Source organism: Squalius cephalus, assembly GCF_949319135.1.
Source record: "Squalius cephalus genome assembly, chromosome: 3".
Taxonomy (NCBI): Eukaryota; Metazoa; Chordata; class Actinopteri; order Cypriniformes; family Leuciscidae; genus Squalius; species Squalius cephalus.
Window position 1 is genome coordinate 34451510 of NC_137124.1, and position 16060 is coordinate 34467569.

A 16060-nucleotide genomic window follows, 5' to 3' on the forward strand; every position below is an offset into this window, starting at 1 on the left:
GCATATGGCCATCTGTTCCACTCAGGGCTGTGGCTGCAGCTGTGGGGGGCCTGAATAATCCCCAAACCCCCTCATCTGGTCAGCCGGTGACACAGTGGGGCAACATGACCTGCTTTCAGCCAGCTACCCAACCAAACATGCCTAATACCTCAACCAATTTAAATCACTGACCACGTTTTAATGCACTTCATCTTCAGAATAAGGTCCATATTTTGGTTTACATGGTTCACAGTTATTGGAATATTTCTGTATGCATGTAATCAGCATATTCTGGATAATGCACATTCTTTTCCAGCCATTCTCTTGAGGAAATACTGGATATATGCTCACTCTTCGTATTTCAACAATGTTTAAGTAACTCACAAATTTGTATTCATGTTTCAATTCACAGAATTCCACAATTCATCTGTGTATGTGTGTTAATTTCTTCTAATGTTTTTTTTTTAATATCTTGATGTTTCACATTGAAAGAAGCCTCTTATGCTCACCAATAAATAAATTAAAAAACAGTAGAACAAGTAATATTGTGAAATATTACTATTTGAAAATTTGAGCAGTCATTACTCCAGTCTTCAATGTCACATGATCCTTCAGAAATCATTCAAATATGCTGATTTGATGCTCAAGAAACTATATATAAACTAATAATAACTTACATGCCTAATACCTCAACCAATTTAAATCACTGACCACGTTTTAATGCACTTCATCTTCAGAATAAGGTCCATATTTTGGTTTACATGGTTCACAGTTCAATGTTTGTTCACAACATCAATGTTGTAAACAGTTGTGCTGCTTAATATTTTTGTGGAAAACATGGGTTTTCAGGATTCTGTGATGAACATCATAAATGTCTTTACTCTCAGTTTTGATCAATGTAATTTGAATATATAACCAGTCAATATTAGGAACTGTACATTTGATTTGCTCTGCTTTACATGCTATTTTCTCACTGCTGTTCAATGACATTTCCAATCCATTAAACATATAAAATCAAAAGATGCACACACACACACACACACACACACACACACACACACACACACACACACACACACACACACACACACACATATAGTCAAACATTGCTGTAACCATAGTGACAGGGCTGAAAGCAAAGGAAGATGCCCACATGTAATGCACTGAAATAAAGGATTTTTCTTCTTCAGCATAAAGCATCCAGCAGAAAATAATATCTTTCATAAAGCACTCTGTGGCTAATGTAAGGAGAAAAATAATACTGGACTGCACAAGTGCAATATGGGTAATATAAAACCACGCAAAAAGCAATAATGCACTTCCATTCAAACACAGGCCAGAGATACGCACCCTTATGAAACTATATATCAGCAGCACTCACAACATACGATAAGAAACACTATGCACCAGTGTGTCACAGGAATCAATTTTATAGGTTATTAATAAACAATTCAGGGTTTAATAAGTCAATTTGTCAAACGTTTAACAATAAAATAGCCCTGTAAAGACTAAAAGAGATCCATTTATCAATCACTGCTTGACTTCCAGCTCAAGCTGAACTTAAAAAATGAACAGAGAAGAGGTACCAGATCTGCATTCAGTGTGAGGGCTAAAATCTGAGCAGAGAGCAGGCCCTGACCCCTCCTTGTGACGGTCTGCAGGGCTGTGTGATGCTGTTGCCATGCTGAACCAGGCAGCACTCGCCCAAGCCAGATGTGCTCAGCATGTGTGCCGCACCATCTCCACAGAGACACGTCTGGCAACAGTTGCTGTGCTGTAATGCAGTAACGCAGCCTCACTCCTTGAGTCTCCTCAGTCCAGAGCACAACTAAATTAGAAGGAGCCCAGTGCGCACATACTGTACACACAGACAGGAATTAGCTGGCAACCAAACGGTCTCTCTCTCTCTCAATGTGCCCGTGGCAGTAACTGTCATCATTGCAGTCAAAGTGAAAATAATGTCTGTTCACCCTCTCCCCACCTCCCTAATCTGATTATGCCACTTGATCAGAAGCCTGCGCAAAGGCTAAAAGCTGCGGAGGAACACGAGCGCATACGCAGACACGCACGAGCAGTCGCGGGGCCATCTGTGTGTGTTCTGCGGGGTGTGAGGGTCTTGACTTTGCGGAGAGATCACAACCTCAATGTAGCCCGAGGCGGTGAGCCGCTATCTCTTGTAGTTATGTTTTGAACATATTTTGAACAGACGCAGAATGACCAAGTTCCTTAATGCTTGTGTGTGTATTTTACAGTAACACGTGGGTGGATTTCCAATTACGTCAGGGATGGATTATTTCAGTTTCTAATAGGGGTAAATGAGACAAAAAAAAGAGTCTCTGAACCGTATGCCCTGCCTGGTCTGGTGTGCCAGGCAATATCAATAACAATGATTCATGTTGACACAGTTATCTAGTTAGCGAGACCTCTCATTGGCTCTGTCCGTGTCATATGGATATGAGGAGCTGGTCACATGATGTCATTTACAACACAAAGCTCATTCAGGCATGAGGAAAGTCGCTACAAGAACAGGGCTACTTGAAATGGAAACGGATGAATGATTTCTTGTCAATTGCACAAATTAATGCAGGTCATTAACTTTCATCGCTCAAATAAAGAAAGTCTGGTGACATGTTACATTTACAGTGTGTTACACAACACACGTACTGTAAAGATTATTTTCAATAGCAGCAAAATGCACATGAACTACCTTGTAAACAAGAACACTTTCAATGTAAAGTATGAAAGAATATTTTTTAAATATATATATTTTTTTTTTTTAAAAGAAGACGAAAAAAAAAAAGATTTTCTTATGAGCCGGTTCTTTTCAGTGAATCAAAAACATACAGTGTGACCAGTGTAGTCTGATTCCCATAACAATCTGTTATGAGCAGTTTGTTTCAATGAATAGTTTGAAAAGGCCCAAACAGCCCAAAATGCTGGTCTGTATAATTCACTGCATTAGCTGAGAGAGAAATTATTTCATATGCAAGAATAGCAAAATGGACAGCATAACTAAAAAAAACTTAATTGAGAGCCTATGAATTCAGAACTATGTCATAACCCAGTCCTAAATCTAATTTAAATAAAGACAAGTGGTTCATGCTCATGGCATTTCACATAAGAAATAAACATAAGATAGAATATTATTAAACCAGTTACAGCAAGTATTTACTATGGTGTTTGTAGCATGAAATTGCACAGACAGAATTACTATGAAATGCTCTGTATCGTGTGATCCCTCTCATGATAGATTGGCTGTGGAGGCAAACAAAGCTTTGCCATTAATTGAGTTTGACTCCAATGTTCAGAAGAAAGCATGCTGGCTGCTTCTCCTGCAGTCCTTTACTCTTTTCTTCATCATATCAACATACCTCAGCACTGATCATGTGCAAAGCATGCCTTATAAACCCATTTACTAGCCACGTTCAACTTAGTAATAATGGTAGAAAATGGTTATGGTGTGTGAACTCTATGTTGGATGGATCCCTGTAGAGCAACAAACCTCATGCATTCCTCATGGAGAAACGGCTGAATATTTCATTACAACTATATTAACACATACTACATTGACAGGCAGAGAATTAATGAGGCAGTGCCACAGGCAAACTAATGAAAGCACTGAAAAATAACGTCCGTAACCTGCATTTGCTCAGAGAAACATTCAAAGAAAAGTGGGAGAGGAACGCTTATGATATAAATAACACTCCTTTCTCTCTGTCCCTCTCTCCCTGCATTGTGTTGGTGTCAAAATAAGCAGCCTTTGTTCTGATTTCCCACTGATTTCTAAATTTAATCTCTGAAAACACTTTCTCCATTAATTTAGGTATTCTAAAGCCACCTCAATAGCAATAATCTAATCATTTTTATGGTTTAGTCTATTTAAAGGCGCACTCAGTTGTTTTAGGTTTATGTTGCACTGGCCAATGCTGCTGTTGTCTTGAACTCAGTACTCATTACAGTTAGGGTTAAATAGATAGTTCACCCAAAAATGAAAATTCCAAAATTGTTCCAAAGTTCCAAAGCCTCTGCTCTGATTTTCTTCCGTCTGTGGAACACAAAAGGAGATACTTGAAGAATGTTGCGGTACAAACAATATTGGATACCACTTACTTAATGGATAAAAAATACCGAGACATTTTTCAAAATATCTACTTTTATGGTAAACAGAAAAGAAAAAAAAAGCATACTGGTTTGGAATGACATGAGGGTGAGTAAATGATGAGAGAATTTTTCATTTTAGAGTAAACTATCCCTTTAAAGCCTTGCCGACCCAACATCTACAAATTGGAGCGCTTTCCTTTTATATCTCATGTGACTGAACATCAAAATAAACATGCAAAATTATCACAGTCCCACAAAGTATGAATGTTTCTGAACACTTTAAAAAGGCAAGACTTTCAGGTCTTCTAGCTATTATAGACTGAAGTACAGACAGACATAACCAGGAACCATTAAACTGTGTTCAGTTCTACAGGAACCCTTCGGGCATTCAAAAACTCCCATTGGTACACCAGATCCCGTCATTAGGTGTGAAATTATGAGCTAACAGATAATATCAGACAAGGTCCAAGGCTCAAATTCAGCCTTGAAAGGCATTATTCAGCACACATTAAGAGATGGGGGAGATCCTCATTCACATTCTAATAACTCAGAGAAGCTACAATCAATAGCTGGACCCTCAAGGCAAGGCTGAGGAACCATGCGGCATAGCCGTCCAGAAAACATATGTATAAAATTGCACACAGCCTCCCCCGGTTTCCATAGAAACCCTCAACTTGCCTTAGACAGGGGAAAAAGATGTGTGTAGCTATTATTCTATTGCTGGGGTTGGGCGGCACAGGCAGTGATTGGTTGAAAATGAGTAGTACTGCCACACTATTAATACTCTGTGAAATTGTACTCAAGTGATTTGCAAATAGCTAGTCTCTAAGCTGGGTGTACTAGCTTATACACTCATTCCCTCAAACCCTGTTCATTTTCACCTGTAAACTCTCTCCTGTAATTTACTCTTTAAGTAAAAGAAAAATAATGCCTTTCAGTTGCAAATAAAGGGGCCACCAAGCATCAGCAACCACCTGACTAATGACACGGCTTGACCAAACCCCACCATCTGGACAGGATATTCAGCCCTTCTGGGTTCTTTACCAATCAATCATGCGTGCAAAACAACATGACACCTCATTTCATTCATACAGTACTGGCACAATGGCACAAACACCCAAAGAGTATAATACATGAATACATTTGTATTGTAACGCTGTCTTATAATTTCTATTTTCAGTGTGCTCTGTGCTTAAATTGCTTGTTTAGCCTTCAGTCATCTGTAACTATGTGAGACTGACATGTTCATGCTTGAGTATCTTTTTTGTGGTAAAACAAATCAGTCAGTTGTTTGTTTTTGTTTTTTGAAGGAATATTTCACCTAAAAATGAATTCTGTCATTGTTTACTCACCCTTACGTCTTTGCAAACTTGATTCACTTTCTTTCTTCTGTGGAATATGAAAGGTAAACTTCTGAAGAATATCCTGGACACTCTTTATATGCTTAGATGAATGAGGACTGGGACTGTCAGGCTCCAAAAAGCAGCATAAAATTGGTCCATACAACTTGTACATTATTTCCAAGTTATCTACAATAAGTTTATGTGAGACACAGATGGAAATCAAATTGATATTTTGTTCGAAATCATTATTCACTGAAAGTAGGGTTGTCTGTTTCATAAAGAAATCATTCTTGAGAGTTGGATCTTTTTAATGAACCAGAGGACCAGTTCAACAAAATGTTCACAAATTCACATACTGATCTGGTTCAGGTGTTTAACTCACTGACTCAATCCAGTCGCAACTGTTAACAGCTCACAGGAGTGGAAGATCTGTTCATCACATAAAGCTATCATATGGCTTGGAGTTTAGCACACACATTGTATTGACCACTTTTATGATACTTCGATACTAAAGGGATAGTTCGAGCAAAAATGAAAATTCTGTCATCAACATCAATCGACGCACATTCATAGAGCGCTTTAAATGTGGTAAACGGAAGATCAAATGTGCTTGTTTGACCCGCAAGAACGAATAAGGTTTGTTTAGTTTACATGGAAATAAAAGCCTAAATTAAATCTGTTCATCCTACAAAGTGAGCGTTTCTCTTCAGAAGACTTGTATTAAACCACTTGATTTACATGGATTATACTTTTATGATCTCTTCATGGCATTTTTTTAGCTTCAAAGTTACAGAAACAGGGACAGAATTCAGTGAGTAAATAATGACAATTTGAATTTTTGGGTGAACTAACACTTTCTAACTTCAAGAAAAGGTTACCAGGGATAGTAAATTATGATAGATTTGTAATTTTTAGGGTTATTTACTCTCCCTCTAAAACACTTTTTATCACTCCCCGACTTTCAAGTTCTCTACCATCTATTCCACTCAAACTCTCTCTTTTACTGTCCTCTCCCTCCACATTTATTTCTGTACCTTTCACATATTTAACCCCTTCTCCCTCCCTCTCTCTCTCACTGTCCGTGTACTATCAGTGTATTCCCATTAATCTGTGCTTGCAGTCTCCGTTTTGGCTTGAACTTGCAGATAGGCACCAAAGCACTTTACACAGGCTACAGGCTAAATGTCTCTCCTAATCAAGCCCAGAATTAGTCCATCTGTTGAGCAGTTGCCCACTGTTTGGACTCCTGTGTCACTGTAGATGTACTTGTAGCATTACGTATATACACAACAGTGTACAGTAAGGTTGCTATTTCTGCAATTATTGCTCTTGGCTGTGCCATTTCTGATTAGATGCTTCTCTTCATGGCAAGTCGCAAATCAAGTCACATCAGAACTGTTCAAGTCAGTCCTGTGACTCCAACCTTGGAATTGCCAATACCCTCCAGCTAAAACCTCCAAATGTTGTGTAAAGAGCAGATACCACACATAGCATTCATGGCAAGAAAGCAAAGCTAAAAGACGGTGCTGAAAGGGACGGTGTGATGGCGATAGAGAGAGGAACATGGCAGGGACAACACCAGGAGTTAAGGGTCTCTGCTGTGTTTCTCTGATAAAAGGCTTCACAGCTGCATCAGACACTAGGGAGCAATTTTCTGCAGTGGGAAAGGGGGAGGGGACCACCAAAACTGCACAATGCAATGTATAGCACCACACCACATATAATATGTGCAGCACAAATGACACTTCTGTCTGGACAAATCTCCACCAAAACAGAAGGGAGACTAGCTTTTGAGATTTTGATATTATAGGCTAAATAGTTATTAATCCCATTCAATCAAAATGTTATTCCATTTATGTTGGCTTTGAGGTCATAAGCTAGTAAACTCCTGAACAATGACAAACTTCTCTTTTAGCACATGTGCACAATTATATTGCGCACAATTAAATTAGTCTTTCTATTCTGGTAAACGGACCAAAATATACTGATGACTCATCCTGCAACACACAGATTTTTCTGCCCAATCAAATGCTCTCTTGAATGTGAATACCCCTCCCTCTTATACCACCTGCCACAGATTATCAACTAGCAAATTCAAAAGGAAACGCATCAACACATGAAGAACAATATAGTGCTTTTCATGCAATTTCGTTATGTTGAAATATATTTACATTTTTTTAGTGGTCATAGGTTAATAGTGGTTAACCTATGAGGTTTGTGACTATGTGACTTTTTGCTTTGTATGTGCTTTCCGTAAATCATTCCGTACGTCATTTTTATCCTATTGTTTACTATATTTATGTGCTTGGTCGGTGTCGTTGTAGGTTTTAGTTCAATGGGCTGTAAAGACCTTTGAAATAACTGAAATCATTTGGCGAAGTGATATGGAACTGTAATAAGGTCAAGACCTGCCTGGAACTACTTTACCCGTGCGTTTCCCTGAAAATAATTGCACACCTTAGAATGTTACTCAACCAATCAGATTCAAGCATTCAACAGCCCCATCGTATAAAATATAATAATGTACAACAACACTTTTAGTGCACCGAATTTGATGTTTCTCACAATGAAAAATGTTTAGCACAAAACACTGGCAGGGAAAGCATGGAATCTCTTTAAAATGTTCCTTAGGCTCAAGAGAGAGGATTCATTGCAAGGAAAATTAATGATGAGTGACAAGAATGAGCAATAAACCACAACTAAATATAAATATATTTATATAATTGCTAGTCAACAAGGAACAAAATGTTGGCAGTTCATTCCAGCCTTAAATGAGAAATACTCTAATCTCATGTATAAGAGCCCATCAGTGGAATCAGCTCTGCTCTACCAATCATTCCAGCGCACATTCCTTCAACAGTTTTCTGTAGGATTAATTTCTTGCGTATGACGTAAAGGCTTCGTATTCCTCTATAGATTCATCTGTGCACATCTTACAGTGTTAATAGCAGAGAGTGAATGTAATCTACATAAATCAAGGGTGGGAAAGAGGGGCTTCGAGGACTGTTGCTGTCTGCCTCTGATCTCTGGAAAGATGGAAAGCATGGCCATTGTAAGAAAAGGCTTGTGGGAAGGGGGCGCAGCCATGACAACCAACCACTGCTATCTGGCACTTAGTAAATGAGAGCCAACTGAAGGCTGGAATATGTCTGGGAGACTGCAACCCCCTCAGACAGAAACACACTGACAAATTGTTCACAAAGTCAGCCCAGCAAGACAGTCAACAGCTGACATTTCAAACAGGCTTTTCAGGCTAAAAACAAAACATTCTTTGTGGTGACAAAGAGTTTCCTAAAGTGTGATTTGATCTCCCTCTCTCCTAACTATATTATCTTAACTTCTCTCCCTTAGTCAAGGAAACAAACTGGATAATACGGCTCCATTTTTTATATTACAAGCCATTGTATGTAAAGTGATAGTGCACCCAAAAATTATTACGCACATTCTCATTGTTCCAAACCTGTACATATGTTTTTCTTCTCCGGTACACACAAAAAAGATATTTTGAAAAATGTCTCAGTATTGTTTTTTGGTCCATACTTTGAAAGTCAGTGGGGACCAATGGTGTTTTGGAGCCCAATGATCATCATTGTATAAACATTCTTCAATATATCTTCTATTGAGTTCTGCATAAGAAAGAAGACCATACAAGTTTGAAACGACATGAGGGTGAGTAAATGATGACAGATTATTGATTTAAATATTTCAAAACAATATGCATCATTTGCCAATTCTAAATTCCATAATTTATGACCAAGGCTTAAAATGAAGCAAAATGTCTCTCATACCAAGTAAGCCATTCATAGTTTGAGTTCTTTCGAAAACAAAAAAGTTTGAGCATTCCAACCAGAAACATATGACTAAACCAAAAGCATTAGTTTAGGGTGGCACTATCTGTTTGTCAGAATGTCGACCCGGGACGTCATTCACTACCCCACCCATGATTGGCAGAACATTAAACCATTTAAGCGTTAAAGTGTCATTGAATAGTCCTAGTGCTAAATACTGCGTCTTTCTAAAATACATTCTGGCAAAGAGAAGCAATGGCCCTTACATGAAAGCACTAACTTTGGATTGAAATCAACCCTTCGTGCACTGCAGCAAAATGACCATACTCTGCCCGCAGCTCTTCATATCCGCCTTGCACCAGTTACAGACACTCACTGGCCCTGAGGTAGTGTGTATATATAGCTTGATTATCTCCATGTCCATGCTGGAAAAGCGGTGGAGGCCTGGGGCTCTGCATGGAGCCTGCCCGTACACGCCGTCTAACCCTGACCCAGCAAGAGGGCACTGTTTCTGCCCGTGACAGTGTTCGTGATTCAAGTACTTCGCCGCTTCATTAACGGGCTTCCTTTGGGACACCCTGACAGAGTGAAGGAAGGAGAAGAGGAGGGAATAAGTAGAGAAGAGGGGATACGAACAGAACGAATTGGCAGAAAAAACATACACAGTAACTGCACGAGTCTAACAAAGCAGTGTAACAATATATTGCAATACAAAAATTCAACAATATAGTGGATAGCAACAATGTATTGTGTATAGTTCACCCAAAATGAAAGTTTAGACAGATTAGATTTAGCATCAAATATGGTAAAACCATAAGGTCACACATTTGAGCTTCCATGTATATTCATTATTATTAGAAATAAAATGCATTATTTTGTAAAATACAATATTTAAAACATTTTAAATGTATGTAGTCAGGGACAGAGTGCAAGCATGTGTGTCTCTAACATAATTCTGTATTTTTAGCTAAGCAGAATCATGAATATTTCTATTCTGGTGTCACCATTGCCCTGTGCATGGGAGAGAAGGCCCAAGTCCAAGCCTATTCAAGTCCATTCCAGATGTAATACTAAATGTAGCATTTAGCACTTTTGTTTATCATATGTCTTAGAAATAATAATTAAAAAACTACCATTTTAACTCTTAGTTTAAAGTATTGTCAGAGTATTGTACTGTGACATCAGTATAGTTGTATCGAACCAAATCGTGACATGAATGTATGGTTACACCCCTAGAAGGTATTGTAACGTTATTGTTTTTTGGTAACCACAACCACGTTCCAATCCTTCTCAGCCGGTGATCTCCTGTAATCTTCCTCTGCCTACTTTCAACTGACTCGAGCAGCGAGGACACTATATGCGATGGTTGAAGCATCACAAAGAAACAGAGAAGGCAAAAATACAGGCACGTACATCCGTTTTGATTTGGGGAGGTGAAGGAGGGGGGTAAATTAAACTAGAGCGTCCTTTTTACTGTTTCCCATGGGGGTCCCGCTTTAGCTCTGAGAACTCTCTCTCCTTCATCCCCAAACCCACCCCCTTCCCATCTATCCCCACCCCTCCCCCAAGCTCCTCTTTCTATGTGTGAGCCTCTCTCATGACATATGGGCTCTCCTCTGCAGCGGCAGCACTGAGAAGCGGCGTTCATTGTGCAGCATTCTCTCAGCAGCCATGCCAACGGCAGCAGAACAAGCAGGAATACCCTCCGCTCTTCTCTAACCACGGGCTACGCAAGGATTTATTTTAAGAAACGGAGCCAATAGTTTAATTGCAGACAAAACGTCCTATTCTTAAATGAACAGTGTGAGACATCTCTCTATTAAACAACAAGCAATGCATGTATTTACAGTAATTACTCCATATAGATATATTGCTAGCACTGGTTGCATTTTGCAACTTACTATTGTTCGGTTAAATGAGAAATGTGACTATAATTCTGCTGAAGCCTTGTTAAAGAGATAGATCACCCAAAAAAAGAAAATCGGCCTGCCCTAACTTTCTGTTTTAATGGGAAATGTTGTCACTGGAAAATAAACTGCACTCATCAAGCCATTTAATGGGGTATTAAATGGATTGTTCACTCAAAAATTTAAATTATGTCATAATTTACTAACTCTCATCGTGTCGTTCCACATCTATATGGCTTTTTTTCCTTTGCAGAACACAAAAGATATTTTGAAGAACGTTGGTAACCCAACTGTTTTGGTGACCATTGACTCCAATTGTATGGGGGGGACACTGACACATTTGTGAAAATGTTATTTTCAGCAGGAGAAAGAAAGGCATTGAATTGTATGGAGGGAAAAAAAACACTGACACATTTCAGAAAATGTTATTTTCAGCAGGAGAAAGAAAGGCATAGAATTGTATGGGGGGGGGGGGGTGGACACTGACACATTTCTGAAAATGTTGTGTTCAGCAGGAGAAAGAAAAGCATTGAAATATGGAATGACATGAGGCTGAGTAAATGACGACAGGATTTTCATTTTTGAGTGAACTATCCCTTTAATACCCCATTAAATGGCTTGATGAGTGCAATTTATTTTCCTGTGACAACATTTTTCCTATTGAAATGGTTTGTCTTTATTTTTGAATAGCAAATATAACAACTATGGACCATGATCTGTTAATTGCTGTTGCTAGGCAGAAGTAGGTGATCATTTAGATTCTTATTGGGACAAAAATGTTGACACGTCCACGAGTGCAAGATGAGTCATCAATATTTTTCCCATTTTCCCAGAAGAGAAAAGTTGCATCCAAATATCAGTCAGAGTATATACTAAATTTGATAGAGAACGTAGTCCTCGACAGTTGATGAAGTGCGTTCTTTAAGTATGCGTGTCTTTATATGAATACATTCCTAGATATTATACTACACCCACCATGTTGGCACTGTCCTTGGCTTGGACCTGTGTTTTATTTGACTTCTGACGTACTAAAAGCAATGACAAAAATATTTTACTTTGGTGTTAAGTACAATTTAACCACAAGTAACAACTTTCCTGGTATAATCACTTATACTGTACTTGAAAGTAACTGCACACTTTAGAATCTCAGCGGATACACATCATACACGTATAATTTACCTATTGTTTCATAAATAATGTATATTCAGACATCATACTCATTCGATCGGGTGTAATGCTTTACTTTTTGCATAGTATATTTGGACACAGGAAGAAACTGCACATTTTAGATGTGTACATTTGTTGAAAGTGAAATTTAACATGAAATGTTTAGAACATTATATAAATTGCTTCAAAGCTAATAGACTCAGACTAAAGGCCACAACAATGCAATTATGTTTAATAATAATAAAAACCAAGTGCTACATTTTTTAAGCTGTCAAATCATCTATATGTGATCCTGGACCACAAAAGGTCCCATATTATCACATGGGTCAATTTTCTGAAAATGTATGTATACATCATATGCTGAATAAATAAGCTTTCAATTGATGTATGGTTTGTTAGGATAGGACAATATTTGGCCGAGATACAACAATTTGAAAATCTGGAATCTGAGGGTGCGAAAAAATCTAAACGTTGAGAAAATCGCCTTTAAAGTTGTCCATTTATGTTGGCGATTGTGCTGCATTCACTCACACAAATAAATGTTTTATATATTTACAGTAGGAAATTTACAAAATATCTTCATGGGGCATGATCTTTACTTAATAGCCTACTGATTATTGGCATAAAAAAAGAAAAATCGATCATTTTGACCCATACGATGTATTGTTGGCTATTGCCACAAATATACCCGTGCGACTTGTGACTGGTTTTGTGGTCCAGGGTCACATATGCCAATGTTAAATTGCAGCCTTACTGGTTACTCTTAACAGGAAACATGATTGAAAACATGAAGACCTGACGATCATCAACTCTGGCCTCCACGTTCTTCAAAATACAGTCAATCTGAAACTCTAACAGTTGCAGTTCATGTGTTGCATAACAGCTGCAGCCCCCTGACTTGGATACGTCTGGCCATGGATATCGACTCAATAACCGTTCTCCACCAAAGCCACACTGGCCACAGAACATTGAGCACAAAACAAATGCCCCCAGATCAATCATTCGTCCTCCTCACTCCCATGTCATGCAGCCATTCTCAGCAATAAACCGACATGAACATAACCTTTTTGTCATTCAATGCGTGGTCATATAAACCTAGGCTATATGATTATGGTATTGATTAGCACAACAGCTCAAATCAGCAAGCAGGCTCTCAGTGGCCTGTGGCAGAAGTAAAGCAAGACTAGTTTCCCTTATAGCCCGTCTCAAACTTCAGCACTATATTTCAGCACCACCGGACTGCAGAGGAAATTAGGTTGAACACATGGTGCACTACGGATGCACCAAAACTGTCCCATCAGCAGCAGCAGCAGCAGCATAAGAGGGCCACCTGTACCCTGATGTCAAACATTCGATTCTAGCTCTTGTACGAGGCAAATGGATTCGGCAGTGGGACCTGCAAGTGCAACCACATCCCGTTGTCTGACAAATCGGGATTAACGGCATTAGGCAGAAGCAAAGCGAGCCGCAAAGCCAAACTGTCATTTGCGAAGACCAAGTTCCTTTTCTAGAAAGATAATGCAAACGTTTTCCAACTTGTTCCACCCAACAACAACAAAAAACAGCAACAATTTTTTTATTTATTTTTTTTTGCAACTAATAAGATCTCACCAGATGGTCAGAAAAGTAGGCAAAGGTCCTTAATCTGCGGAAAACCTCTCTACACAATGACATGTCAGCACAAGCAAACACACGCGCGCGCGCATCATATTTAGTCATCGTATTGAACAGCGCGTGTCATCATCCCAGATCTCAAGCACACAAAAGGACAAACCTGTCTGTCCTTTGCCAAGCGTCTTTTCCAGGCGATACGGTCCCACGTAATTCGCATGTTGGGAGCTGTTGTCTTTTCCCGTCGATGACATTTTGCTTTACACGGACGAAGTTGCGATGCCGACAAATTGCTGCTGTTCGGCAATGAAGTATTTCTTCAGTACCGCAGTTATTTCCCCGCCCAGCTCTTGCTCCAGACGCTGCTTGAGGATCGGTGTTGCTGCTGCTCTCCTCCGCGTCTCCCTCTTTCTCTTTCTCTCTCTCTCTCTCTCTGCTGCCGAGCGCTCGGATAATCTCACAGCAGCGCGCGCGCCCGTGTGCTGCTCAGCCTGCGCCTGCTGCGTGTGTGCGCGCATTACACACATTTCTCATCAGAGATGATGAAGAGCGCGGACGGATGCCGTGTTTGAATAATCAATGTCCCAATACTGCATCATATGAGGCATTATCAGTTGAAAGCCCCATGCTTTTGATGGATGCACTGTACTAATAATTATGTTAAAAAATGTGAGACATAAAATGGTTAGTAGATTTATTTTATGATTAATTATAGACTATACATACATTTTAGAATGTTCGGAATATTCCACGAAAACGGTGCACGTTGCTGGGATGAATTAGAGGCATGACGAATCCTGTGTTGTGAGATATCAGATGTATTCGATACTATTAGCTGGAAGAAAATTGACCTCGAATACTGGTCACATGTCCCATCCTCCACCTCTGGTTCAGAGGTCAGAGCTCAGAGGTCTTGACCTTCTAGACTGTATTTAGCAATTAAAAATAAATCTTTTGAATTAGTATAAACAATAGTAAACATAAGACTTAACTTAAGACATTTTACATGCATGTGACCCATTACAAAAACGAAATAAATAAATAATTAAACATAATTTGGACCCTTTTCGACAGCATGGGGGAAGTAAATAACCTCATTGCATTTTATCAGTGTTCATTCAATTGATTTTGTCTATTTTAATATCTATTTAATGTTTACTGCTAGAAAATCACATAAATCAGGATTTTAAAATATATAAATCTCACCTCCTGATGATCAGAGGTTCTGAATGGCAAGCAGTTCCTTTCACTCAACATTGTTTTAATTTATTATTTATTAATTTTTATATAAATTAATTTTCATTTTGCCATACTTTTGAAATCACTACCACAATACTGAAAACAAAAAACCCCAAAAAACATGTATTTTACCACTAAAACTGCATGTTTTTGCTTTGACCTAGTCACGTGGCTCAGCTTCTCTTTGAGAATCTGGTGCCGCTGAGATTTTGGCCTTGTTTCAATATATTCCCAGGTAACTTTCTTCAGAGCTTCTTAAAGACTTTGAAGTCACTCAGAACATCTGGCCAGGTTGTGTCTTGTCATCTCATTCATCCTCTCATCCTCCCTTTCGCTGTCCTTTCCCTTTTAACTTTCTTGTTGAGAGTGTGACATGTAAACAAATCTCAGTCTCTCTCTCTCTCTCTCTCTCTCTCTCTCTCTCTCTCTCTCTCTCTCTCTCTCTCTCTCTCTCTCTCTCTTCTCTCTCTCAAAAAACAAGAGCTACATGCAGAACATTGGGTTATTTTCTTTAGCTATTCCAAAACATCATGTCACTTAAATATAAATTCATGATTCTTTTAGTGATTTTTACTGCAGTAAATCTCTGCAGTCTGAGGCTAGTAGAAGAGGACACTCTGATCTGATTAAATCAGAGGTCAAATGCTGTGACCATCTGCCTTTATTTTTATCACAGAAGCTGAAGATGTAGTGAAAAGGCAGATGAGGCTGACCTTTAAACATCTCTGTAACACATAGACAGACACTTATGAATGACAGGTCGTTGGTATAGCCTAGCAGGTTGACCTGTAGAGCCCATAACAACAGAGGTTTTACAAGCAGAAATTCTCATTAATTAATTGCATCCCCTTCCCCCATTACATTTAAGTCATTGTCTAAGCTGTAAAAGCCATAACCTGACAGCTAAATCAATCCACATTATCTT

General features: G+C 38.9%; 1 protein-coding gene across 10 annotated transcripts in view; it reads right to left on the reverse strand.

Annotated features, from left to right (window-relative positions):
* The window catches only part of brsk2b (BR serine/threonine kinase 2b), a 128433-nt gene extending 114090 nt beyond the window's left edge, over positions 1-14343 (reverse strand). For 9 of the 10 annotated variants that reach the window (XM_079865081.1, XM_079865086.1, XM_079865085.1 and 6 more), the window contains exon 1: positions 14060-14328. In XM_079865081.1, the coding sequence (XP_079721207.1) occupies positions 14060-14150 (91 nt within the window). In that variant the 5' untranslated portion in view covers positions 14151-14328. Of the gene's footprint in view, positions 1-14059 lie in introns of all 10 variants that reach the window. The other variant, XM_079865080.1, reaches the window with a different exon arrangement.
* Positions 14344-16060: the final 1717 nt, after the last annotated feature.